General features: G+C 38.6%; 1 protein-coding gene across 3 annotated transcripts; it reads right to left on the reverse strand.

Annotated features, from left to right (window-relative positions):
- Positions 1-486: 486 nt before the first annotated feature.
- LOC115625596 (protein crumbs) lies at positions 487-25,018 on the reverse strand. 3 transcript variants are annotated; one of them, XM_030520716.1, is made up of 13 exons: positions 24,132-25,018; positions 9,898-10,242; positions 8,008-9,003; positions 7,146-7,514; positions 6,430-6,968; positions 5,572-6,116; positions 5,403-5,508; positions 4,308-5,280; positions 4,053-4,235; positions 2,240-3,991; positions 1,999-2,123; positions 1,520-1,933; positions 487-1,444 (listed from the first exon to the last, which is right to left on the reverse strand). In XM_030520716.1, the coding sequence occupies exons 1-13, from the start codon at positions 24,385-24,387 to the stop codon at positions 1,214-1,216; spliced, it is 6,834 nt and encodes a 2,277-aa protein (XP_030376576.1). In that variant the 5' UTR covers positions 24,388-25,018; the 3' UTR covers positions 487-1,213. The 3 variants fall into 3 exon arrangements, with proteins under 3 accessions (XP_030376576.1, XP_030376577.1, XP_030376578.1); XM_030520717.1 differs by lacking the exon at positions 7,146-7,514 and adding an exon at positions 7,746-7,874; XM_030520718.1 differs by lacking the exon at positions 7,146-7,514.
- Between the last annotated feature and the right edge of the window lie 821 nt (positions 25,019-25,839).

Consider the following 25,839-nt stretch of genomic DNA (forward strand, 5'->3'; position numbering starts at 1 on the left):
ATGTTTAAATTTATTATGCTGGACAAATATATCCCGTATAGGATTTCGTTAAATAAAATAATTCCAATAAAAAACTAATTTTAATTTAAAGGGCCTAATAATTCCATCGCTATAGAACTGATATTGATAGAAGGTACACCATTTGGATTTACAATATTTTAAATTTTGCAATTCTAGGCATACTCTAAAAGTATTGCGGTTATTTTTAGGTTGGTTTTCACGCTTTAAATAATCGAGAAAATACATTATGTTTCCTAATTTTAAAGCATATTTTATTACACGGGCAAACACTGAGTGTTCAAACATTTGACCACCAACTGTTTTGAAAAAGATTTAAAAAACTTTAAACGCTATTTATGGAAAACAAATGGGACGCCAAAGTAAGAGCATATTCAATGGTGATTTGGTGCTTAAAGACTTCTTAGACATTTACACATAAATGTATAGCACAATAAAAGTTATTGGGTTTTAGGAAAAAGTCAAAATATTTCATATTTATTATTATGTATAGTACAGTCTCTTAATGTTACACTTAAATATGCTAGAGCAAAATATTTCGTTTACTTAAGAATTACATTCGTACACAAAAAATACAAATACGATTTCATAAGGCCACATTAACTGATATATGTTTGTATGTATATTCGCATATATTTATAGGATTTTGTTTAGCTCAGCTAATTATTTTTAAAAAGGCATACAAATTTATATACAAAATACTCGGATGCGGTCCATCTACGGACTATTATTGCGTTGCCTTGGAATGTGGGTGTGTATGGTGCATCTCTACTTTGTTCGTAGCTTATAGTAGATATGATCAAGGAATTGAGAGAACGGGGCGCATAAATACTGAGTGAATATCTAGATCGCGCCCTGCCTCTGAAACTATATAACGACTATATAGTGATTGCCATATTTATATATATATATATATATAACACTACAATAAATAGACAATGGTATTATATATATTATAAGCTAACTAAAGCGTAGGCATTCAAGTGTCGTTAGTTTAACTAATTGTATGTGGTTTACATTCGTGTTAATTAGGTGGTCTGTGGCTGTGGAAGCACCTTAATGGGTAACGAAAGTAAAAGAGGTTGGCTTAGTACACAAAAGAGAAAGTAGCGAAAAAAGTCTGTCTCTTTGTATATTAATATGGGCGGATTGAAAATATCTTTCGTTTGCTTTGCTAATCAATCTTTTGCGTTAACTAAATAAGCCGTTCCTCTGGTGGAGGCTTCAGCACATTGTCCATTTCAAGTCGTGGATTGCAATACTCCTGAGCGCTAGGACTGTAAGTTCCGCGAGTGGCCCTCTTATTTCTCGCCATCACCAAAAATGTGCCCAGGAGAGCCCCAGCAATAAGCAAGAGGACTACTACGACGGGTATTACAATGATGGCAATATCTGTGGTCGAGGGGCCGTCGTCCTTGGCAGTGATCTGGGGAGTGAGCGGTTAGGACCAATTAGTCAACTCACACAATCAGATATAATGTTTGCAAATAGCTTTACTTACCGTAGCGGTGCAGTTCTTTCCGGTAAAACCTTCCGTACAATTACAATAGTAGTCTACCTCTTCGCCGCAGTTCTCCTTACACTGTCCACCATTAGCGCATACATCCACGGCGTTACAAGGATCGGTGAAATTACAATAGGCACCGCAGAAGGGCTTCTGACAAACACACTTGAATGTGCCCGGCAAATTTATGCAGCGACCGAGGCCGCCGCAATATTCTACACTGAGATTACACTCATTAATGTCGGTTTCACAGTGGGGACCCTCGAATCCGGTGAGCGAACAATTGCATTCGTAGCCACCAACTAGATCCTTGCATGAACCACCGTTCATGCATGGGTTTGAGGCACATTCATCGATTTCCTGCTCGCACAGACGACCGGTGTACCCCAAGCTGCACTTGCAAGTGGGCAACTAAAAGAAAGAATTAGTTTGTGAAAGTCCAGTTGACAATACATATGCCACAGGGTTTTATTTACCATATCTGTGGTTAAGCACAGACCACCGTTCTCGCAAGGCGTCTGCTCACAGAAGGGAATATCACAAAGTGGCCCCTCAAAGCCCGTAGAGCATGTGCAGGTAAAGTTATTACCCGTTTGAGCATCTGTGGAAAAAAGATCAATTAGAAACAGCTCCATTAGCCGTAGGTAGAGCATCTTTTGTATTAAAGATCACATCTATCTAAGGTACAAAATTTTTTAGTTCTATATTAGTACTTACTGAATCCATTCTCGCAGCTCGAACCATTGCGGCACGGTTGATTCTCGCACGTCATTTGCTTGAGGACATCACACTGAGGGCCGGTGTAGTCATCCGTGCACTCACATTTAAAGGCGGCAATGAGATCGGTGCACTTGCCACCATTGTGGCAAGGCTGGGTAGAGCATTCGTCGATATTTTGTTCGCAGTACCGGCCCTCGAAGCCGGGCTGACACTGGCAATAGAAGTCAGCCACCTGATTGAGGCATGTGCCATTGTTTTCGCAGTGCGCATTCAGACACTCATCGATGTCCGTGCCACAATCATCACCTTCGTAACCTGGCAGGCAGGTGCATGCATATTCTTCGGAGGGTGCATTACAAGAGCCACCATTCTTACAATCCGTGTTGAAGCACAAGGTGCATCCCTCCGCTGGTCTCGTAGAATTTAAACGGAACTGAGCTTGTAATTGCACTGAAACATTCTCCGTGTGGGGATAGAGCTCTGCATTGGAGAAGTACGGAAGTAAAAGATCTCCAACACGTGCCTCACCCAGGCAGCCCTTGAATTGGGAGCCTTGTTGTGCAGAGACTGTGGTTCCGCGCGCCTGACGAGACTCCGGCATACCACCCAAATAGACTTGAGTGCTGCTTGAGAGCAGTTCCTGGAAAGCGGCCTGATCAATGTCTACGGAGAATCCGGGAGTGGGATCCACCATGGATTCCCAGCCTTTCCAGCCACCCTCTAATTTACCATTATGTGCCCGCAAATAGATACGACTCCATTCACCATCGGTGTTTTCCTTTTCAAAACGTGAGGATTCGCCAATATGAAGCTGCGTTAGCTTCCAGGTGACGGTAACACGTCCCCCGTTGACACCAATTTCGAAAAAGCTATCGTTGTTATCAATGAAGAGGAGAGTACCACCAGCCCGCGTACGATAGGCAATCTCAATGACCGGTTTAAGCAACTGCTTGTTTCCATTAGGCACGCCAATTTCTTCGGCCACCTGCTCCTTGAAGTACGAGAAAGCTAACGGTGCACGTTCTTGGCCAGTAAATGTTATATTAGTTAGGCATTCGTAGCCATCGTCCAAGTTTTGACACACGCTTGCACCTGGACACAAAATCAACTGACAGAATTCGATCTCCTGACAATCTTTGCCCTTATAGCCATTGGGACACTTGCAGGTATAGTCATTCCAGGTGTTGCGGCACTCAGCATTGTGCCTGCAGGGGTTCTTGCGACACAGGTCATCGGAAACCTCACCGGGAAGCACCGAAGTGCGATCAATGCTTACTGCTCCGAAGGGCTTAGCATTAACATTCACGTCCGTCACATTCAGCGGATACATTTCCACGATCATGTTAAGCGAGCCGTTGCTTACTTTGACATCCTGTATAATACCCTTGAAATAGTCTTTGCTGTCATCCTCCTTCGCTGTTACACCGCTGCCCAAGCTTTCATCTAAAGTTATTAAGCCGGGTTCCGTACTTGCCGGCAACAGAGATTCCCGCGTGGGTGCTGGACCTCCTAAATAGAGAACCTGAGCATCCAGTAGTCCGGTCGTTGACAGGGTCTTGCGGAAATACTCGGTTCCATTGAGCTTGACCTGCACCAAAGTTTGATTGCGTACCACCTCGATGAGATGATTGTAGCCATTGTCCAATTTCTGTCCTCCTACGGTGTAAGCCTCTGGGGTGCCATTGAATTGCATCCTCACCAACAGTTCCCCGCCATGCAGTTTGGCAGCCACATAGGAGTCACCAATGTCTTAAAACGAGACGAGATTAGGTGTTAAGCTAGCTCAAAATAAATTCCTAATACTACTTACTTTTCGTAGGCATTTTGCGAGGATCGCTGCCTAAGTAGAAGACCTGACCTGTGGGTTCACGAGTGCGTATAAACATCGAAATGTCTAAAATGGAGCGTATGGCGCGTCTAGCCACATCAGTAGTTTCTACTATGACGGCAGAGTGCGTGGTGTTTTCATGGCCAAAGGTGGCAGCTGTCATATCTACGAGGAAAGAGAAACAAGAAAAGAGGTTAAAAGTCCGTGCTGGGCATTAGTGTCGCATGGAATACTTACTGTGCTGACAGGTATGCCCAAAGAAGGGTCTTGGGCAATGGCAGGCAAAGGTGTGCCACAGATCTGTACACTCGCCATTAGAGTGACACGGATTGGGTTTACATTGCTCTGTGCGCGGACAGCCGCTCTGCACATAGGAGAGCTTTGTATCCGCGTTGGTATCGTTTTCATTTTGCTCATCCGGAAAGATCCATCTACCATTCACCACAACATCCTGCATGCAGCCGACAAAGCTGGAGGGCTGATGCGTCAAGTGGCGCAAATATGATTTCAAATTAGGTATGGTTCCTCCCAGATAAGTCAATGGGAACGATGGCTGACTGTTATTTGCCGTCTCGTAAGAGCCGACTGGAAATATGGCCTGCTCATCGTTTGCTGACAGAACCAAATGGGATGTATTAATGGCCACAAAGACCTTGTGCCAGTTACTATCGTTCAGCTTAGATCCGATGAAAACACCCTCCCATTTATTGAGCAGGGAAGAGTGCAAGTTGAGGCGACCATTAATCAACTCAAGTATGTAACTGACGGGCTCATTTTGTCCACCCGAGGTACCAAAGGCCAAGACGCCGTTAGGCAATGTGGTCTTAAATTGCAAATTGATGTCGTAGCCTTCGTCGCGTTGCGTCTTCACCGTTATTAGACTGCTAACCACCATGGAGAGTGTGGTGGTCTTCTCGCAAGTTTCTCCTTGGAACCCATGCTCACATGAGCAGTTGAACAAATGTATCGTTTCATCAACGAGATAGGGACGACAGGTGCCGCCATTCAGACAAGGCACACTGGTGCATCCAATCAACGGAACGGAGCAGTTCTTTCCACCAAAGTTGGCATCGCAATCGCAATCGTAGTCATTGATTTGATCGATACATGTGCCATTTTGACAAGGATTATAGCGATCGCATTCATCGATATTCATCTCGCAGTGCGTTCCTTCAAAGCCCGGATCGCATTCGCAGGTATAGGCGCCAATCTATGGAAAAACCGGTTTGTTATTCGCGCTCTCACGTCCCTTTAAAGTGTACTATACATTGTATGCTTATCTATCATTATTTCATTATAGGTTTGTATAGTCAAGCACACGACTACACTTACCCCATCATTACAGGTTCCATGCTTGCTGCACGGATTACTCTCACACTCATTAATGTTGATCTCGCAATTTTTGCCAATAATACCAGGAACACAAACGCACTCATAGCTGCAATAATATCCATTAGCATATCAGCATGTAAGTAGAGTAAAATTTGAATTGTTCGCTTACCCGCTGGCGTTCTCAAAACTAAATGGCTGGCTAAAAATCTTGGGTAAGTCCATGACTCTACTTAGTTGATACAGCGTCGTATTGGATCGCTCCAGACAGTTGCTATTATATTGACAGGGATTGCTTTCGCACTCATTAATGTCCAGTTCACAATTCTTCCCCTTGTAGCCGGCGTGGCATTGGCAATTGTAGTCCTTGACAAGGTCTTGGCACACTGCACCATTGGTGCAAGGATTGGATGCGCACTCATCGATGTTCAGTTCGCAGTTCTGGCCCTCATAGCCGGTACCACTGCAATCGCAGTGGAATCCTCCCAACTCGTCTATGCACAGACCGTTGTTGAGGCATGGTGCCGAAACGCAGTCATCTATGTCAATGTCACAACTACGACCCGTCATTCCAGGAATGCAGTTGCAGGTGAAGTTGTTGATCATGTCTATGCAGGTGGAGCCATTCGAGCAAGGATTGCTTATGCATTCGTCAATGTCGATTTCGCAATTGTAGCCCTCGTAGCCGGGCTGGCAGACACACTCGTATGCATTGATCTAACAGGATAGAAATAAAACCATTATGTGTGTGTACGAAAAACGGGTTGACTTCATCCAATGACTAGATCCAATTCTATATTCGTTCAATAGCTCTAATTTACTTCTAAGTAAAGCTGAGCATAGACATCAAATGCGAATTTACATGCAAGGGGTAAGCTTCATTAGAACAGGACTCTCTACATAGAGGACTCACGAACTCACTTGTCTCAAAATCCGATGCTTTCCGTATTTAAAGAAAAACAACTAATTATACTTTATTAACTGTATTGGATCATTGCCCTCGCAATCTTTATTTCCATTACCCACTTACCTTATTGTTACAAGTGGCGCCATGCAGACACGGATGACTCAAGCACTCATCTACATCGGAGTCGCAATGGATGCCCGTGAACCCGGGCGTACAATAGCATTTGTAGGATCCCTTCTCATTTTTACAAATGCCATTGCCGCATATCTTTGGCTGAAGTACACATTCGTCCACATCGTTGGCGCAATTACGTCCCGTCCAGCCACGTGCACACGTGCACTCGAAATCCCCATTGGGCAGATCTGCACATTCGCCGCCGTTTTGACAGGGTTGGGTGGCACATTGATTGCAGACCTTATCGGGCGGGCATATGCATTGATTTTGGGCGCATATCATGGGCTCCTGACAGTTGAGGGGACTGCAGCTCTCGGCCTTTTCACAACGATCACCAGAGTAGCCGACGGCACAGTAGCAATGGGTTCCATTCATGGAGCAGGTTCCGCCATTCAGACACTTTCCATTGGTGGCATTACAATTGATGGGCGTGAGAGCCAAGGCAGAGGCTCCGCTGGCGTCTCCTACGCTTTGCTGGCAGTTGTAACCTAGAGGTATATTACTTTTTAGTAACGTTTCAGGACTCTGCGTATAAGGATTGCAACTGTACTTTGTTCGTTATTTTTAGTACTAAATGCAAAGCATATAAAACAATACTACTTCACTAGGTACGATATACTATATTATATATATATATACAGTTAGAATAGGAATATATGCCAAACCTGTGTATCCACTAGCACATATACAGGTATAATTGCTACTATATCCTATACAGGTGCCACCATTCAAGCAATTTTCTTGGGGACATGCATTCAGTGGGGCTGAGCGTTGACTGGGTGGAGGTGGTTGTTGTTGTAGTTGTTGTGGTACTGGCTGTTGCTTATTACTAACTGTTGTTGTTGTTGTTGTTCTTGTTGTAGATGTTATTGGAGTTTTTGTGGTTTTTGTTGTTGGAGTAATAGTAGTGGCTGAACTTATTGAACTATTAGTGATAAGCAGTGGAGCGGTTGCTGTTCTTGTTGTTGTGGTTGTTGTTGATAATAGTTCTGGTGTCGGTGTGGTTGATATTGGAACACAATGGCCAATGGGGCCTGTTTTGGCGCACATTGAAGTTGGTAGTAGCAGTATAGCCAATAGATGCATTTTGGGGCATACCAAGAGAGCATATACAATTTATATATTTATAAAGGGATTAGGTATTATTAGTGAGCAGTTCAATATATACAAATAGTAATGCTATTGGGGGTTTTTAATGGAGTGTATACGGATGTTTGCCAAAGCTATGCAACTTAAGACTAATCAAGCGCCGCCGCACCACCTACTTAGTTTTAGTTCACAGCGCTTGCGTTTAAGCCACTCGGGCGATATGTAACGCTTCTTCTTCTCGCTGGCACACAGCGTGGACGTGAATAGATCCTCGAATGCAGTTGGCAGTTCCGTAATAGCGGTAGCTTTTAAGTTAGATTTCAATTAAAGCCCATGCAAACCCATTCATTGTAAAGATAAACCCAGCAAAGCGAGTCATGCACACCATGAACCCAAATTAAATGCAATATCTCTAAACTAGAACTAAGAAGGACTTACCCGTGGTGCCTGGCTTACACACACAAGTGCCGCCAATGCACTCCGAATCAATGGGACACTGCTGTGCACAGCGGGGACCCAGTTGGCACAGTTCGCCATTGTATTCTGGAGGGCATATGCATTGAAAGCCAATTGGTTTGTCCACACAGGTGCCACCGTTCAAGCATTGTTGGGTCTGGCAGCTGATCGGCTTTTCGCAGATCTCTCCACCCCATCCATCCAGGCACTGACAAGTGTACCATCCATAGGTATCAAAGCAGCGGGCTCCATTCAAGCACGGACTCTTCTCGCACTCATCGATGTTTGTCTGACAGAAGGCGCCTGTATATCCCGTGCCTGTGCAGTCACAAGTGAATCCATTGATCCGATCTATGCAGCTTCCATTGTTCTGGCAGGGCTGAGATGCGCACTCATCCATGTCGATTTCACAGCGAGCTCCCGCATAGCCTTTGGGACACTCACAGGCTATGGTGGAGATGCCAGCGAGCACAACACAGGCACCATTATTCAAACATGGATTATTCTGACACAAGGGATGTATGTTGACCTCTGTCTCGCAATGCTGCCCACTGTGATTGGCATCGCAGAAGCACTGATAATCTCCACGAGAGTTTTCGAGACAGCTGCCACCATTGGCACAGGGATTCTTAGCGCAGGGCGAGCCATTATCCTTCTGACAGTTCTTCCCAGAATAGCGCGCCGTACAATGACACTCGTAGCCCTCGGAACTAGATGTGCAGGTGCCATGACCCATGCACGGATCGTTCAGGCAAAAATTGTCCTGTGGGCGGGTGAGGAGGTCGTGATCACTACAAGGTCCTTGCGTTAGCGGACAAGGGCCAAAGACGGCATTTTGCACTGTCATGGAGCCATTGATAAATTGCAGGCCGGGTCCATCGAGCAAACAACCAGAGAAGGAATTGCCCAATATTAGGATGGCAGCTTCGTTACCAATATCCTGATTGGTAAGAAACTGACTGTTGTATGTAGAATTGGCTAAAAGAATAAACATGAACGTATTATATTAAATAATACTCGCAGAAGGAAGAATGTTAAGCCACACAGATAATAGGGTTAAATTTCAGATTATTATCTAATGCGGGATAAATTAAAAAGGATTTTTTTTAATTAAATCTTGCATATATATAGAAATTTTTTAACCAAGTTATGTAGAATATTTTTGTCGCATAAAATTATAAACTTAAGTTTTTAATCTGGATGTGCAGGGTAAAATTATAACCAAAGAGGGTGCAAGAGTCCATACAGAAAGCAAAAGTAAAGGAAGAAACAATGGTTCTTGTGCTAAAGCCTGTATACTAGACACATAGTGGCAGTTCTTAGATAGTGATACTGGATAAAAGCAAAAGATCTCTTAGCTATCTATCTTTTGCTTTTTATTTCGATAATAGAAGATACTATTGAGTGCGGATGTTTCGATAGGCAATGACATCTTTTAGAATGGAATCAGTGCAGCCGAAATATTAAGAATATTGCAGAACGCTTTTGATAATTATATTAATTATGTTATATGTCTTATGACCGAAGAGGCGTTGAAGACGAACCACATTCGAGACAACCATCAGCTGATGTAGTAAATCTAAGAATTGATGCTACAAATGTTCGATTGAAAATTAGAGACATTGCTAGGTAGTCTTTTTATGGGATCGGTCAACGCTATTTAAAAAACGGTTGTGACTCGTAAAATTCAAATCTCCAAAAACACTACCAAAACTCATTGACCTCCGTGTGAGTTCTGATTATTTAATAAATTGACACGTTTTAGGAGATTTAAGCCGAATCGAAGAATTATTTCGACGATTGAAAAAAGCGTTGTGAAATATATAATAAATACTCTTAAGTTTGGTTTGGGAGTTTTATAGGTGCACTTACCAAATATGGTGGACGCACGATCCACATGCAAATACAAATTTCCATATTCGTATTTGAATTGCAGCGTGTGCCAGCGATTGTCCAACAGCTGATACGACATCTTCACATCCAGTCGATTGTTTGGCCCAATGACAGCGGGTCCGGCCAAAGATACTTGTAGAAAATCATTGAGCACTGAGATTACAATTGAGTTTTTATTGTATTGCTGAGCGAGTATTTCGCCGCCGCGGCAAGATCGAAAACTAATTGCCGAATGATCCCAAATGGGCATAGGAGTCAGCAGGCGCAGGTAAGCGGAACCATTGAAGTATGCCTCCTTTGTGTGCACTTCCACCGAGGCGACATCTGGAAAGATAAAAAGAAAGCCTTAAGTTTGAGGAAGTCACTAAAAAGTACAGAGGCAGCTGACCCAATGCACCTAAAAGGTTGACAAGGCCAGAAGTGGCCAACCGAACCGTTTTGCTAATCGCATTTGATTGCAATACGTTTAGCAGATACACACACACACACACACAGACAGACAGACAGAGAGACAGACAGACACACACCAAGTGAGAGACCCTCACCGTATTTGTAACCGTAGACTTCCTCATTTGGCGTGTTTTTTCTTCATTTTTTGTGCCTCGTCTTATTGGGAACAGTTGCGGCAACGACAATTGGTTTACTTTGGCTTACATTTGCAGCTTTTTACGCGGCTAAGAAAGTGTTTGAACTAGCATTGACCAAATTAGTCAAGTTGCCGGCACAGCACTCTGAGCAATTGGAACCGCCCCGCCCCGCCCCACACCCACCTCCTCCAACCGCCACTGCCCATTTCATGGCAATGATTCGGATGTCTGTGCCCGCGCATTACAACTTTCATTTGCGCTGGCGGCGACGCAGAATCATTTCCCTCATGTGCGTGTTTTGGCACACAACATAAGCGGGCAACAACAATACATCATAATAACAACAACAACTTGAAACAATGCCAACAACCAAGTAGGTATGGATTTTTCAAGTGTTTCTCTTAAGGTTTTTGCTTTTCAAAATAAACAACAAAAATTAACGAGCTGCTGGCTTTGGCTTTTTGAAGTGCGCAAAGCGTAGAAAAAGTTAAATCAAATATAAGCGGCCCTGTAAACGATCAATTAAACGAACTTTATACACCCTAATATAATTTACCACAAATATACGATTGGAATACTTGTAAAAGTCATGCTAAAAAGTAGTTTCACAAATCCATTCTGAATCCACTCTGTGCTTTAAAAAATCTTCATTAAAAATAGGCACACTTATCTAAAATTTATAATGTAAATTCTGTTTACTTAAGCTGGCTTTTAGACAGGGCTGGGAAATGAAAAAAACATTCAGAATTTATTTAATTTAATTTAAAATACTCTTTGTTTTGTTTACTGTCTAATAAGACCGGTTGAGTGAGAATTTCGCCCCACGAGGTTAGCCCACATTATATATTTTGCTTAAAATCAAACATTTTTATTTATTTTATATTTATATTTTTTCAAAAAATATTAATATAGCTCAAAAAGTATTAAAAAAACAACTTAAAGCATTTTGTCAACATTTTATAAAACAAATATAGAATTTACAGGATACTTCAATATTAAATTTTCCTGATTAAGTCGTTTGAGCTGTTATAATTTTTCGAATCGAATCGAATTTAAGTTCATCTTGGGTTTTATAAACATTTCAAAAATTCAACAAAACGTTTTTTTTTTCGACGAACACTTATAATAGGTCACTGGCATTGTCATATAAGTAAAAAAGAAATGATTTTAAAATAATTATCGTAATATAAATTATTTTACTTTTAAAATTATTACAATTGAATTGCAGATTAAGAATATTGATGATCATGAATGAAGCAAAATTAATAAACAATTATTCCAATTAATAGTACATAAGTAAAGATAAATAATATCCCTCACAATATCGATGATACCTTTATAGACACACTCAAAGTTTCGCTTAATCACAGACGAGAGTTATAAAATATAAAAAAACTGAGTTATCATTTGTCATTCAAAGAAAAAATTGACTTTATTTGGTTTTGATATTAATTGATCATACGAAAGAGGCAAGAGCTATGTTTGGGGACTTCAATGATTGGTTTCACGTTTTTCGTTACAAATACGTTCAGCGAGCGCTTGATTTGTATGCGTGGTGTGGCTTCTACTGGACTATGCCAAGGTATGTAATATGAATTGTGAGTATATGGATCTAATTAAATATTCTCATCGCTGAACAAAAAATATCATGTATCAAATATTAAGAAGACAGTCTATAACAATTTCCGGCCTGACCGAACTTTTTTGATTATTTTTAGTCTAAAACACAAATTTCCGGTATGTATGTAAAACTAGAGTTGTGTAACCGATTTTATCCCTTTATTAGATCAACGATTAAAAGTCAATTGAACTATTAACAAAATACTATTCTTCTTTAGTTATGATAAGAGGGCTGAAGAGTTGATTTGATAAACATATATTTATATATTAGTATCAAAAGACAATATTTTGATGAGTTTGAATGTATTTGCTTTCCAAAAACTTTTGTGTGCCGAGAAAGTGGAAAGGTACGAGTGTTATATTAAATAGTTAGAAAGGCTTCATCTGTTTTCTCGGTTCGCACTTTTCAATAAATATCTTAAGGTCAACCTGAATGCATATTATTTTTGAAATGCTAATTATTTTTGTTCATATTCAGCCACAAATTTAATACACAATGCTGAGCGTTTTTCCTCTTCCTGCTCTTTGGATGGCGTAACGAAAAAACAAACAAACAAACAAATCAATCTCTTAAAGATTTACGTGCAGTAGTGGTTTATTACTTGTATTATAAAATTGTTGCCCATTTCAATGGCAAGTTAGACAAGTACTATATACAAGGGCTTTCACATGCGAGTGTGTTTTGTTTGTTTGCCAGAAATATTTTGCCATATAGTATGTTAAATGTACATACATATATACATCGGAACGAGTATGTTGTATGTAAATAAAAAGATGAAACGAAGAATTTGTGGTAAGTGCTAAGTGGCATTGGTGCTAATAGGCGTGTGTTTTATTATAAATCTCAAGTACAAATACAAGCGTGTACATATAGTATAAAAATGAAATCAAATACACGTAAACTTTATGCAGTAGTAGATGTGCATTGGCCATGTCGCAGCCCTCAAAGAAATCGCAAAACCTTCTGTTCACTTCAAAACAAGCATTTCAACACCTGCCGAGTGAACCCTGCGTTGCCCTTTGAGCTGCCCCGAGCATCTAACCCCGAACCTGGTCTCCCGACTGCTCGACTTGCGTTAGAAACCGCTTAGAAAATGCTCGCGAAACGTTCGGCAGATCTCGAGTCCGCCAACACCCCACGCGTACTCGTAGTACGCTGTTTGAAAACATTATGAGGCCATCGATTTTGTCGCGTCGTTTTTCAAAACATTTTATTTTGTAGTTAAAGGCGATTTGGTCTGCTGCTATGCATGTGCACCGACATGGGCTTGGGCAGCATTTTGTTGCCATTGGGTTTGATTGTATGTCAGATCCGTGCCCCTCTTCTGACCAGTCCGTCCAAGCTTTATGCGCAGTCGTCGGTAAGTACGAGTAAGTAAGCCGTAAGTAAAGTAGCTCATAATTATATTATACTCACGTACGAAACTGTGCAGAAAAATTAATACTTTTTAAACAGTCAGCGACAAAAATGCCATTTAAAAAAGAAAAACAAAAACTATTACTCGCACATATGAGCGTATGTAGGAATGTATGAACAAGATTTATATGTAGACTTGAGCTTTTGAATAACAGCATTGTGCCTTTTGTGTGTTCGGGCCGTAAACGAACGGAACGGAAATTTCATAATCGTAAACGCACAAAATGGCAAAAAGAATTTTTTTTTGTGCAAGTCTCGTTTTTAGTCGACCAGCCGGGCGGGCAGTTGCGGCAGTTCGACTTATGAATGACTCGACGAGACTTTTAGCGGGGCTATAAAAAGAAGCTAAAGCAAAAATACTGTGAAGAAACAGTTGTTAATAGCTTTTGAGCCAGAGCGTAGAGGCGGAGAAGAGACATTGCTGCTCAGACATTTTTGAGCGCTAATGATGTATATGTATTGTTTATTATTATATGATGAGTCAAAAATTGTATGGTTTTCGTAGAAGTTCAAAAAATTAATGCCCAATAGAGTCTATCCTAAAAATTGTTCACAACCAACATCGATTTACTTCAGTCATATGAGTTTAATTCCTTATGTACTCTTTTCTCCTCTATCGTATGCAAATAGGATGAAGTATAGTTAAACGGTATTACATTTTAGTTATAATTTAGTGAATGTGTCTTACATAAAATTAATAAACAATAAAAATAATTTTAAATCGACTTGGGGCCAAGAAATAAATGTTGTATGCGATTTAACATATCTTACATTATCAAAACCAGATAGAATGCTATAGTCGAGCAAGCCCGACGATGTAATACACCTCTACTGGATGCTGCAGTTTTCGGGATGAGTATTACAGTAAAATTGTATCACTTATAACTTTTTATTGACTTTATTGACTTGGGTGAAATTTTAAAAGGAAAGTCAAGAATTGTAGACACTATTGACAAATGATTCTGTACCCAGGAAAGGGGAAAAAGACAAAAAAAAAAAAGAAATAAAATAAAATATATACATATGTATATACCTGTATTATAACATTTTATTCCTCGATTGTCAGCCGAATGATCATTATTAAACTAGTATGTACATACTTTTACTTTTTGGGAAAATTTTATAAAAAGCTGCTTAGGACATGAGCAGTCACTTTAATTTTGGTTGGAGTTGTAAATAAATTACAAGTTCATTTTCCATTTTTCCTGGTACTATTAATTTTATTGCGTTTATATAGTCTACTCTCTTTTTCTAAAGCAACCGAAAATGTTCATTTTATGTTGATAACCTCGAACTTTATAGGGTTCTTTGTATTAGAAAGCGGCTGAAGTGGAAGTGTTTGCTTGATTTCGCCAAATAGTTAATGATCTCAGGAAGTGCAATAAGTAAAGTCGAATGCAGAGAATGACAAAAAGTTGTTACGGATGGCAATCCACAAAATCTTGATGATGAAATACGATTTTACAAATGTTAAGTTACATCATTAATCAACGTACAATTGTTAGTTACTTTCTACACATTATTGTACCTATATACATACTAATTTACGTTCACTTTATTGGCTCAGCGCTTAGTCTATTTAACATATGCACGAAAGTACAAACTACAATACAATGTTCATATGGAAAAGTGTAAAAAATAGAGAAGAGATTTATGCAAATGTCATGCCAAGTTGTGCCAAATACAAATACAAATACAAATACAGAGCGCATGAGGCACAACACAAGTCAGGCTCAGAGGCTCCTCCTGATACGCCTACGAACGTGCGAGAGACCCACTTATAAAACACCTCAATTCAAAACAAACACACACACACACACACACACACACACATTTGCAAGCACACATGGCTATGTAAATTAGCTCAGCTTGGCTTTGCATTGCATTGCATTCTATATGACTAAGCCAGCGGCCAGCCAACATATGCAAAACAACAGCAACACATACATATGCACAAGCGAACATGTACGTTGCTTACAAATGGGTGACCATAACCTATTGACAAAGAAAATACTGAAAATGTTCTTCACATCGGTAGGAAAATTTTTGGAGTCAACAAATGAATGGTCAACAAATTTAATATTTAAAAATAAACGCAAAAAAAATGTTTTTAAAAATAGAAGGTATACAACATATGTTTCAGTTGCAAAACAAAAATTTCTTAAGTAAATCTTCAAATTTAGAGAAATGAAATATTTTTTTAATGATTTTTTTAATATAGTAAGTATTTCTGGTCTGGATATTTTGTGCTATTATGTTAATTTTTATAATTATTTCGAAAGCAAGGCTAGTTGTCAGCAAAAGTTTAAAGAATCAAATATGGTAGTAAGTCTGTAAAACAACATTTTTTGCCATTAAAAAATATAAATTGTAAAGCGTATAGTATATAAATAATGAAAATTTCAAATTTAAGAGCAGCAGGAAATGTTCGTGTCGGAATGTCTCGTTAAATAATGACAATGATAGACTCAGAATACATAAACAAAACAGATTGACATCCGATTAAAATAAATTACTTTGTTGTTGTTTGAGTTCAGAAAACTAATTAATAACATATTATGAAAGTAAAATTCAAAGAAAATGAATAATAGATATGACCTTAAGTGCATTTTTTGCTGTTCCAGGTGTTTGTAATGCCAGTAATTATATAATTCATAAACTCCCTATTAAAAATAAGAATATATCACAACTAACCCCTTTTACTCTTCTCTTGAACCTAAAGTAGTATTTGTACATTGTTAGGCTTTTAATAGGGATGCAAAGATAAATCTACAATTAAACTTCAGGCTTCAAGAATAGAAACTTCTCAGTACAGCTTGGGAGTAAACAAAAGGCAAAGATTTGACAAATAAATTAGAAAATAACATTGAAGGCACGGCGATCTAAAAAGCTCCTGAAATCGTATAACACCAGAGATGAGAAGAATACCCCATTGTGGTGAAAGAACTTGGTGATTGGCGAGCTAACTGTAACTGTGTAACGTTTGCGAAGAGTTGTGAATTGATTTGTTGAATATGGCCACCCTAAATGGCTTGGTTTAACATTTGCTAGTGGGCTTATGTTGCATGTTTGCCGCGCGTTTCATTAGCTGTTTTTGTCTTTTTTCCTGCAACGATTTTCTAGCTGTTTTTGCTTTTATTTTCGCTGCATTGGCGTTTTTGTTGTTTTGTCTTTTGCATTCGCCGCTCATCCGACAACGGTAAACTTTCCAAGCAACTGGCCGCCCATTTGCTGTCTTTGTTGTTGCATTAAATGCAGCACCCACCACCCTTTTAGCACTCCCCTCCCGATGCGGCACAATGTTTGGCCACAACAAATACTTTACAGGTTGCTAACTGGCCGTCTATGTTGATGTTGCTGTTGTTGTTGCCCCGCTATACATTTTTTGTCACACTTCAATTATTTTGCCATTGTTGCAACAACTCACCCACACTGTATGTGTTCGTGTGTGCGAGTTGTAGTTGTTTTCAATTTTTGCCCTAAATAGTTTTTATTTCGATGTTACACGAACACCCACAGAGAAAAATCCATTTACGGGCGCTTTTTGTTTCATTTTTCCGTTTTTAATTTTCATTTCAAATGTTCACAAGCTGCATAAATTATTTTTGACATCTTACTTTGCGTACACAATTTATTTACAACAAAGTCGTTGTCTTAATTAATTTCGAAATTTTTTAATTGCCTTTTAATTGTTGTATTTTCGTTTCTGTTTTCGTTGTTCAATTCTTTCCCAATTATGGGAAAGTGAAAACGTGTTGCGATTAAATGGTAATTATAGTTGGCTGATAATGCGATCATCGGAACGTTCAGTGAGTCTAATATTTAATGTATGGGGTTAAAAAAAACCGAATGAATAATTAAAAACTGCGAATCTTGGGCAAATATCTGAAAGTTGAATGAGGCAGTTATTATAAAGCAAAAATTAAAACAATTATAAGCTGGAGGTATATAACCAATACTTTTATATTATTCATTTGTTATATGGTAAAACAACTTATTTCTGTTTCAGCGATTTATGTAATCGTATTGCAGACGTGATGTGTGGATTGAATACCATATAGTGTTATAAAACATATTTCTATATATTTATATTGAATTGGAACATAAGTTAGCTAACCGAAGGACAGTTCTTGATGTTGTGTGCTTCTAAAGAAATTTGATGAAAAATGATTATGTAGACTCCGTTCTTTTACTATCCAGACACCAACCACAGCCCTTTTGTTTCTTCTGCTCAAGCTGCACCATCCATTTCGGATGTTATGATCCAACTATATTAAATTTGCATATGTGCATATATTTTCAAAGTCGGGGTATAAGTTGACAGATTATCTACCAAGCCTTATCCCACCGAAACAGTGATTTTGCACTACTATTTAGACAGCTGCAGGTGAAGCTCTGACAGTTGGCTCTCATAGTTGGCCGATGAGCAAATAAAATTCCCCCATCGAGTCGGATTTTATTAATATTATAGTTAGTTCTCTGTGTATTGTTTTTGTAAGTTTGCTCTGTTTGACTTATTAATTGTTTATCAATTTAGTAAAAATAAAAATATTAAATACATATATTGGAAATCAATAATGCAAATCTTGCTTCAATTTACAATTACTTAGGATTCCATGACTAATAAAAAGCGTTAAAAGACTATATGTGGAATACTAAACTTGGACTGTTCCCATCATCTTTACAAAATAAAGGAATGCTTTAGAGCATTTAACACAAACTGCAATATAACAAGTGCTATTCATGGCCACAGGTTTGGGCTTCTATAGTTGCGCGAGAGAGGCTTAACACATTGAAGTATGAACTATGTACCCGTACTCCTCCTCTTTTCGAAAGTACTCTACTTTGGAACTTTCCCATGTTCCACTGCATTAAATATCATAATCATTTGTGCAGACACCTCATGCCTCTCAAGTAAGCAGCATAAAGAACAAGGCTACGAACTGAAAGCCAGTTCCCACACTAATTTCCGCACTTCTGAGAAAATTGTGAAGGCGTTTAAAATATATTTAAATAAATACGACGAATTATACAACACAAGCGTCTTTATACATGCATATGTATATGCATAATGTGTTTTGTACATACATGGACACAAAAGCAACAATACCGAGCTAATTAATTTAGATGAATAGATGCTTGGCATGAAAGGCAGTTAAATATTAACAACAAATTAACAAAACCGCTAAGAAAACGCGCACAAAACGTCCGAGAGCTTACACAAAATGATAAAAATGGGCATTGACTGCCAGGGTCTGGGCGACAACTCTAACAGTTATTTAGCACAACTTCTATTTAAGCTTAAAATGCTAAGTTACTGGGAATATGAGAAAACAAAACCAACAATAGCAAAAGCGCCGCATACATAAATAAAGCCCGAAAATGTAGAATCCGGTACATAAAAGCCGCTAGCGCCACACAGTGGTCACCATTTTTCAAATAGAAGCGGACAAATGTTTGGCATCATAAAGTAGTATAGTAGTTGAGCTTTATCATAACTGTTTCAATTGATAGAATAATATCATTTTGGGTCAAAGAAATATTGTACAGCATTTCAATTAAATTCAAAAAACTCGCGGTTCCCTAAAACTAGAACGAAAATTAATTCATACAGTTTTGTTCAAGCTATACATTTTTTCGTATTACAATATCTTCAACATTTGTGTATATGGAGAGAAGAAGCTGCAAAATTAGCGTTTGGATTTAAAAAGGATTTTCTTTTATTTTAAAACCCTTTGTAAATAAAGTGTAAGTCTGTTTTGCTTTAAAATCAATTGCAATATTTCTTAATAAATGGGTATGTTCAAAATATTTGATTAAAGAATATATGTAATCCCAAATGTAACTAGGGTTTTAAAATGTCGAAATACTTAATATTTAAACTAATTTTTTTCCTCACACCAGAAGTATATTGCTTTCTTGATTTTTAGACTCTATTACAAATACTTCATCCTAATGTTTTTGATAATATTTAATTATACCTCGGGAGTACCTTTACATAGTTCAGTAAATATAAAGCCCACAATTTGTATATCAAATTATATACAACCAGTGAGATCCACTTGGGAATTTTAAGTTCAACCCAAGTCGGTCCTAAATTCTATATTTTTAATATATTTTTCTTTTAAAAGAATCCCAGTCACGATACATTTCACGATATATATTAGCTGTGACTATTTGAGATTTTAATCGATAGTTCGAACCACTGTGCGGCGCGGCGTGGCAACAACAGTGTTGCGAGTGTGAGGGCGCGGCTGCGGGCCAAAACGAATCTGGGAACCAGTTTTTAGTGGCAACAATTGTTGCAGCCCTTTTGCTCAAAACATGGGCACTAAGTAGCACAAAGCAATGAACTGTTGAAAAATACCTGAGAATCTTTTCCGGTGTGACTCCACAGACCTGTCTATACGAGTATGTGTGTATGTTGATCATTGTGCGTGTGTGCTGGTGTGTGAAGTTTTGTGTGGGCGTGTGTGCCTAGTGGTATGACTCAAAAACCAACAATGTTTTTTCGAAACTTGAAACTGCCGCAGCGTTTATGCAAACAACAACAGATAAAACGCAACTACGTGATGTTATCAGACACAAAAAAAAAAACACAAAAACAACAGCAAATGCCACAACAGTGAATACGACGCCCACAAATTAAACATTTGTTTGAAAATACATTTCATTTAAAATGCACAAAGCAAAAACAAAAAGCAAAAGTATTAAAAAGTATAAGTTGGGTAAAAGTTTTGCGGTTTGCGGCATTTCAAGGTACACATGATTGCAAATCGATGCAGCCCAATGCTGAAACTTGGCAACGTTGCCAGCGCAATAGAAATCGATAAGCAAATCAGTGCAAGCGTGAGAATCATACTACGAACACAGCAAATATTATAACGTCAGTTATAAACCACACTTTCAAGTAATAACTCAATTTTATACTAAACTGGACTATTTTCAAATTAAGATATTTTTAACTGAGGTTTAGATATTCTTTGCAGCGCCTTATAAGCAACTACCTACATACATCTTCCCAAATCGTACGTATTATTTGAGTGAAAACAAAACGCTTAGGTATAGAACCGAAGTCGTTTTATGCTATGTATTTGAAGGCTGAAAGATATACTAAAAAGTATATTTAGACTTTTCTAAGTGTAGTCTTGTCTATCCCCATGCTGATCAACATATATTTATTACAAACTATAGATATGCAAGTATATTCCCATTATTTTATATGAGAGTTTCAAGTCTATGGGTTTAGCGAAGCAAGAAAAATCCTCTAGCTTCGTACTATGAATAATATGTCGGAATACTTGTAGTATGATACAGCTTTTTTGTAGTACCTTAAGATAAATCACTAAAAAGATCGATTCTTGCCTTATCCAGAAAGTGGTTATATTTATAATTGAAAAAAGGAATATTTTGCTTAAGGCTTATGTAAACGCCTCCAAATTTGTAGAACAATTTATCAACAACGAACAACGAACATACGCTTGTGATTGATTGACTCAAGCTGCGATCATCTCATGCCCTGAGCGTTGGAAACTTTAACAAAAAGGTAAAATAATAAATAAATATATTAAATATTTCTCGAGAAATCAAGAGTCTATTGCTGTAGTGTTTAATTTTAGTTAGTTTGTCGTTATCGAACTTTTTGGGTTTTATTAAAAATATGAATAAATATATCATTATTTTTTATGAAACGCCCTGCTTTTTGAACTATGTTTGAAATGAAACATTCGCCGTAATCACCTGTAAAGCACATTTTCTTAATAGGTGCAGTTGGTCTAGTCTTAATCGTATATGCTATATATAAAGGCCCAGTTAACAATGCCCAACGACTTGCACTAATAGCCCGCAACATGCCACGGCTTTGGTCATCATTGCGTATCGCAGTGGTTGCCTCTTTCCGCCCCATTGCACCTTAGCACTTGACCAGTTACAACAATTACGGACACGCCCCACAACCTGCACTCTGTGCCCCACGGCCCACGCATATAGCAAGTATTTATGGGAATACTTGTACGTACATATAATCGTATAATATATATTATGTATGGTCTGCCTGCATTAAAGCTGATTTACAATTAGGGGTCACGTGTTATTATCATTAACGTTGCCGCGGTCGTTGATGGTGGTTGCGATTGTTGGTGTTTCTGCTGCCGCTGATGCAGGTAACTAATTTATTGTATACCTGCGCGTTGCGCCGACGATTTATATTTTCCATGAAAATGATGTATAATTTCACTTTGAGAGATTTCAATGGAAAACGCACAACAAAGCCAAAACGCGACACGCGGGCTTAGATGATTGCCTCTACAGAGGTTTACGATGCACAGACACACACACATTCCCGCTCAGGGATGCAAGGAAAACCAGTTACTTCTGCTAGGTGTGTGCGTGTGTGTGTCTGGGTGTGTGTTGAGGGCTTTTCCCAAGTGCAACATTGCTGGAGGAGACACACACTCGCACTCCGCGCACTCTCTCTTACATGGGTGTTGCAATTGGCCTCCAGCGTCTGGGGCAAATGCTTATCAAATTACCAACGTCGCGTTTCTGATCGTTGCTGACGTTTGCAGGGCCGCTCTCTCCCTCTCTCTCGCTCTCTCCCTATATATATGGCTCTTTTTCTGTTCAGATAAGATTGGCGCATATAACAAACTATATAGGTATGCGCATAAACACGTACATATATCAAGTACGGGTATTATAAATAAACAAAAAAACATTTTGAGGTCGTTTTTGCACAATTTCATATGCAGGGGTGGGCAGAAAAAAGATAAAGCCATATGGGAATACGTCTTCCATTGCCGGGTGCCGATTAAATATTTGCTCTCAAATATGATATCAGCTAAATTAAGATTAAGAATTACCTAAATATTAATGACTTAAATGATTTTATTATACTCTATACATGAAATGTACAAGAGTATTTAGTTAGTGATTATGAGTGCGTAGGTTCTTCATTCGTTTTTGATTACGATTTAGTACTAAGGTATTTATAAATATATTTGCAAGTCTCTCTCTCTCTCTTGCCAAATTCGACTATATATAATATTTGGAAGGACAAACGGAAATAGAATTAAAGGGAATTATTAAGATAACACAGATCACTGGTAAACATTATTCCCATTCGCACAGTATCCTGGAGGTTGTTAGATCAGTAGCATTTGGTCAGGAATCATAATTGTGTTCGTTACATTTTTAAATCGCTTTCTATTTGTATACTATTCAAATTTTAATTGATCTTCGCCTAGTCTGTTTTAAATGGTCTATAATTTGTCAAAACTTGACTTATATACTTTGTTGTAGTATAGTTGTAAGTAGACGAACAAAGGCGCTTTCCTATTAGTAGAGTAGTTAGAAGTAAAGGGTACTTACAGGCGTAATAGTGGAGACGTGCTGGGTCGATTCTTGTATGTCCTAAAGCCTATGATAAGATTTCAACGGAGCTATGTCTCAAGCATTCGTAACATTTGTAGCTTTCGAGAGCTCAAAGTCTTAGATCATTAAATAAGTTTCAATAAAAATATGGGCTGACAAATTTGAACAACTATTCCGATTTTGAATTGGTATCCTTAATTATGCCTGGTTTCTACAAAGTAACTATGGTTTTGTTCAAAAAATGCAATAAACTGAGAAAGGTTATTCAAATAAATGTTTTTTACAAAATGCTTTCGATTCCTCAGAATCACAATCTAATCAAAAAATAAACTTTATCTTCAATTAACTAAACGAGCAAGACAGCAGCTGTGAGGAGGACATAAAATCATTCTCGAGTGCTTTCATGATTTCCGTAATTGGGAGCTGCAATGATTGACTTTTAATTTTTTTGATACTGTGGTGGCCTATATGCCCGAAGCACCTTTTTCATAATCGCCATGGCGATGGATTTGAAGATTGAAGAGAATCTTGTATTCCAAATTAAGCCGATAGGTAATTACCAGTCTTTATTTCAGATACTGGAAAAATATACTTAAAATAACCTTTTTGTAATTGGTATACGAATTTCCGAACAAACATTTGTTACAAAATTATATCTCTTGAGTTTTTCTATGGATTAATAAATAAAATATAATTTATACGTAATATTAAAATTTCAGAAAGAGTGAGTCACAATTAACATAAAACTAAGGAACATTTCATTAATTTTATCAACATATATTTCAAGAGAGACAACACACAACGCATTTGTGGAGCTCGTGGCATATGGCAAGTAGATACATATTTCAGTTGCGATTACGACCTCAAATGCAGTTAAAAATTCTTTGCACTTGTTGCTTTTATCACAGTGTGTAAGACAAGTTTCAGCAATAATAACACACAGGGCCAACAAGCCAGCGAAAATGATATGAAATAACACCAACAAGAATATCAACAATTGGAGCTCGCGTAAAAATGCATCCAAAAAATGCAAGTGGCTCAGCGAAAAATTAGAATGTGCAATGGTGTCAAATGCATAACTCAATGTTGTTGTTGTTGTTAAATTGTCACTCGTCCTCTCCTTTCACACACTGCCACTATCTCTCTCTCTCTCGCTGGCGCTAAAAACATCCTGCTAATGCTAACGTATGCATGTACAAGTATGTGTGTGTACTCACCTGTTGCTAAATAAATTAATATGAAGAGAAATATCCATTGGGGCGCTGAAATGGCGCGCTTGAGCATTGGCTTCGACGTAAACGTAAACGCTGACGGCGACGGCGACGCAGACGCTGAGGCCGACGTTGATGTTGCCGTCATTTGAGCTGCGCTTTTCGTGCGCGCACGACTTAGCAAGCGATTTGTTGTTTTTTGCTGTTTTTGTTGCTGTTGTTGCCGTGTGACGTATGATGTCGCTGACGCATAAACGGCCATAGTCGTAGTTACCTTGTTCGGAATGGTTATATCGGAAAGCAAAGGGCCTTTTTTCTAGTCAGTCAGAGGACCCAGAATTCGTATTTGGATTCGTTGATGTTATTTTCTTTATTGCTTTTCGTTCGCTTTTCTCGCTTTCCATTAGTATGTGGCCTAGAACAGGTTTTAATTTTCATCTAGCCATGAACAAAAAAAAAACTAAACACACTGTCGCTGCTTTTGCTTTAACAACAACATACACTTTCATGCGTGCGACACTTTTGAGCTTTAATTTGAATATATTTAAACCACTTTTTTCAACTAGCCATTTTTTTTATACATATGTATGTACATGTATAGTATATTGGTAAGAACACTCATACACGAAAAACACTCGCGTATAAATGAGTTGGCTTCAATGCTGAGGCAGCGGCTGTTGGCTTTCTACTATTGTTGTTGACTGCCCTTTTGAACTGCAGGCAGCATTGAGCCCAACCATACATTGGAGCCCAGTTGCATTGGCTAACACGCACACACACATACACACTGAACGCTTCTTTTCACTTGCATGCGCGCATAGAATGACAAAACAACAACAATGCCTGGAAAAATGCCCGTGTTGTTGAACGTGCCGTACGCACGTCAGATTCGGCCGAGAACAAAATGCGAACTAAAATGCGCGCCGTGTTTGAAGTAAAGGAGGGCTTTGAGTCAGCGCTCGCTTGATGCAGCGCTCGTTGTCAGACCTAGACTGCTTGGCTGTGAGTGCGAGCGAGCTAAATGCTATGTGCTGTCAGCGGGCGCAGGGCGTGTGGGTGTAGAAACAACAGGTAGCAAAGGCGCGTGAGTTGGGATTTTGACAGGTGCTAGTGCTGCCAACTTGTTGCGAATTTTTGGCATTTTCTTGCGCCAAGTACAGATCGCTATTAGTTAAAATTCTAACTAAACAGTAAAGGTATTCCTTATGGCTCATCATTATTTGATTTGAGTACACAAAATTACAACTGAATCAGAACTCGGGACGACCGCTTTTAAAATGTGCACTCTAGTTGATTTATTTGTGGCATATGTACCTTACAAGTTTAATGAATTTTACAAATAATAAGTGAACGTTTTACTGGACATCAATGTAGCATTCGCGACACAAGCAATAAAGGTGAAGATTACCGAATTACAGCAAATAAATTGCCCACTATTATTTTCCGCATTTCGAATTCCGGGTATTGCGAATAGCTGATCGGAAAATCAGCTAAAAATCTATTGAAATTGTATGATGTATTAGAATAACCGTTATCAATGCATATTTGGCCACTTCATTCCATTTATTCGAATTATCAATCACTTTATTTTACTTATTCAAGCATCTACTTGTATGTATATTTGATTACAAAAAGAAAAAGTTACATGAAATATATTGTTAGTTCATTGAAAAATACTATAAACAAGTGTACATACATTTTTACCAATCTTTCA

This window comes from Scaptodrosophila lebanonensis, unplaced genomic scaffold (assembly GCF_003285725.1).
Source record: "Scaptodrosophila lebanonensis strain 11010-0011.00,11010-0021.00 unplaced genomic scaffold, SlebRS2 tig00000072-arrow-pilon, whole genome shotgun sequence".
In the NCBI taxonomy this organism is placed as follows: domain Eukaryota; kingdom Metazoa; phylum Arthropoda; class Insecta; order Diptera; family Drosophilidae; genus Scaptodrosophila; species Scaptodrosophila lebanonensis.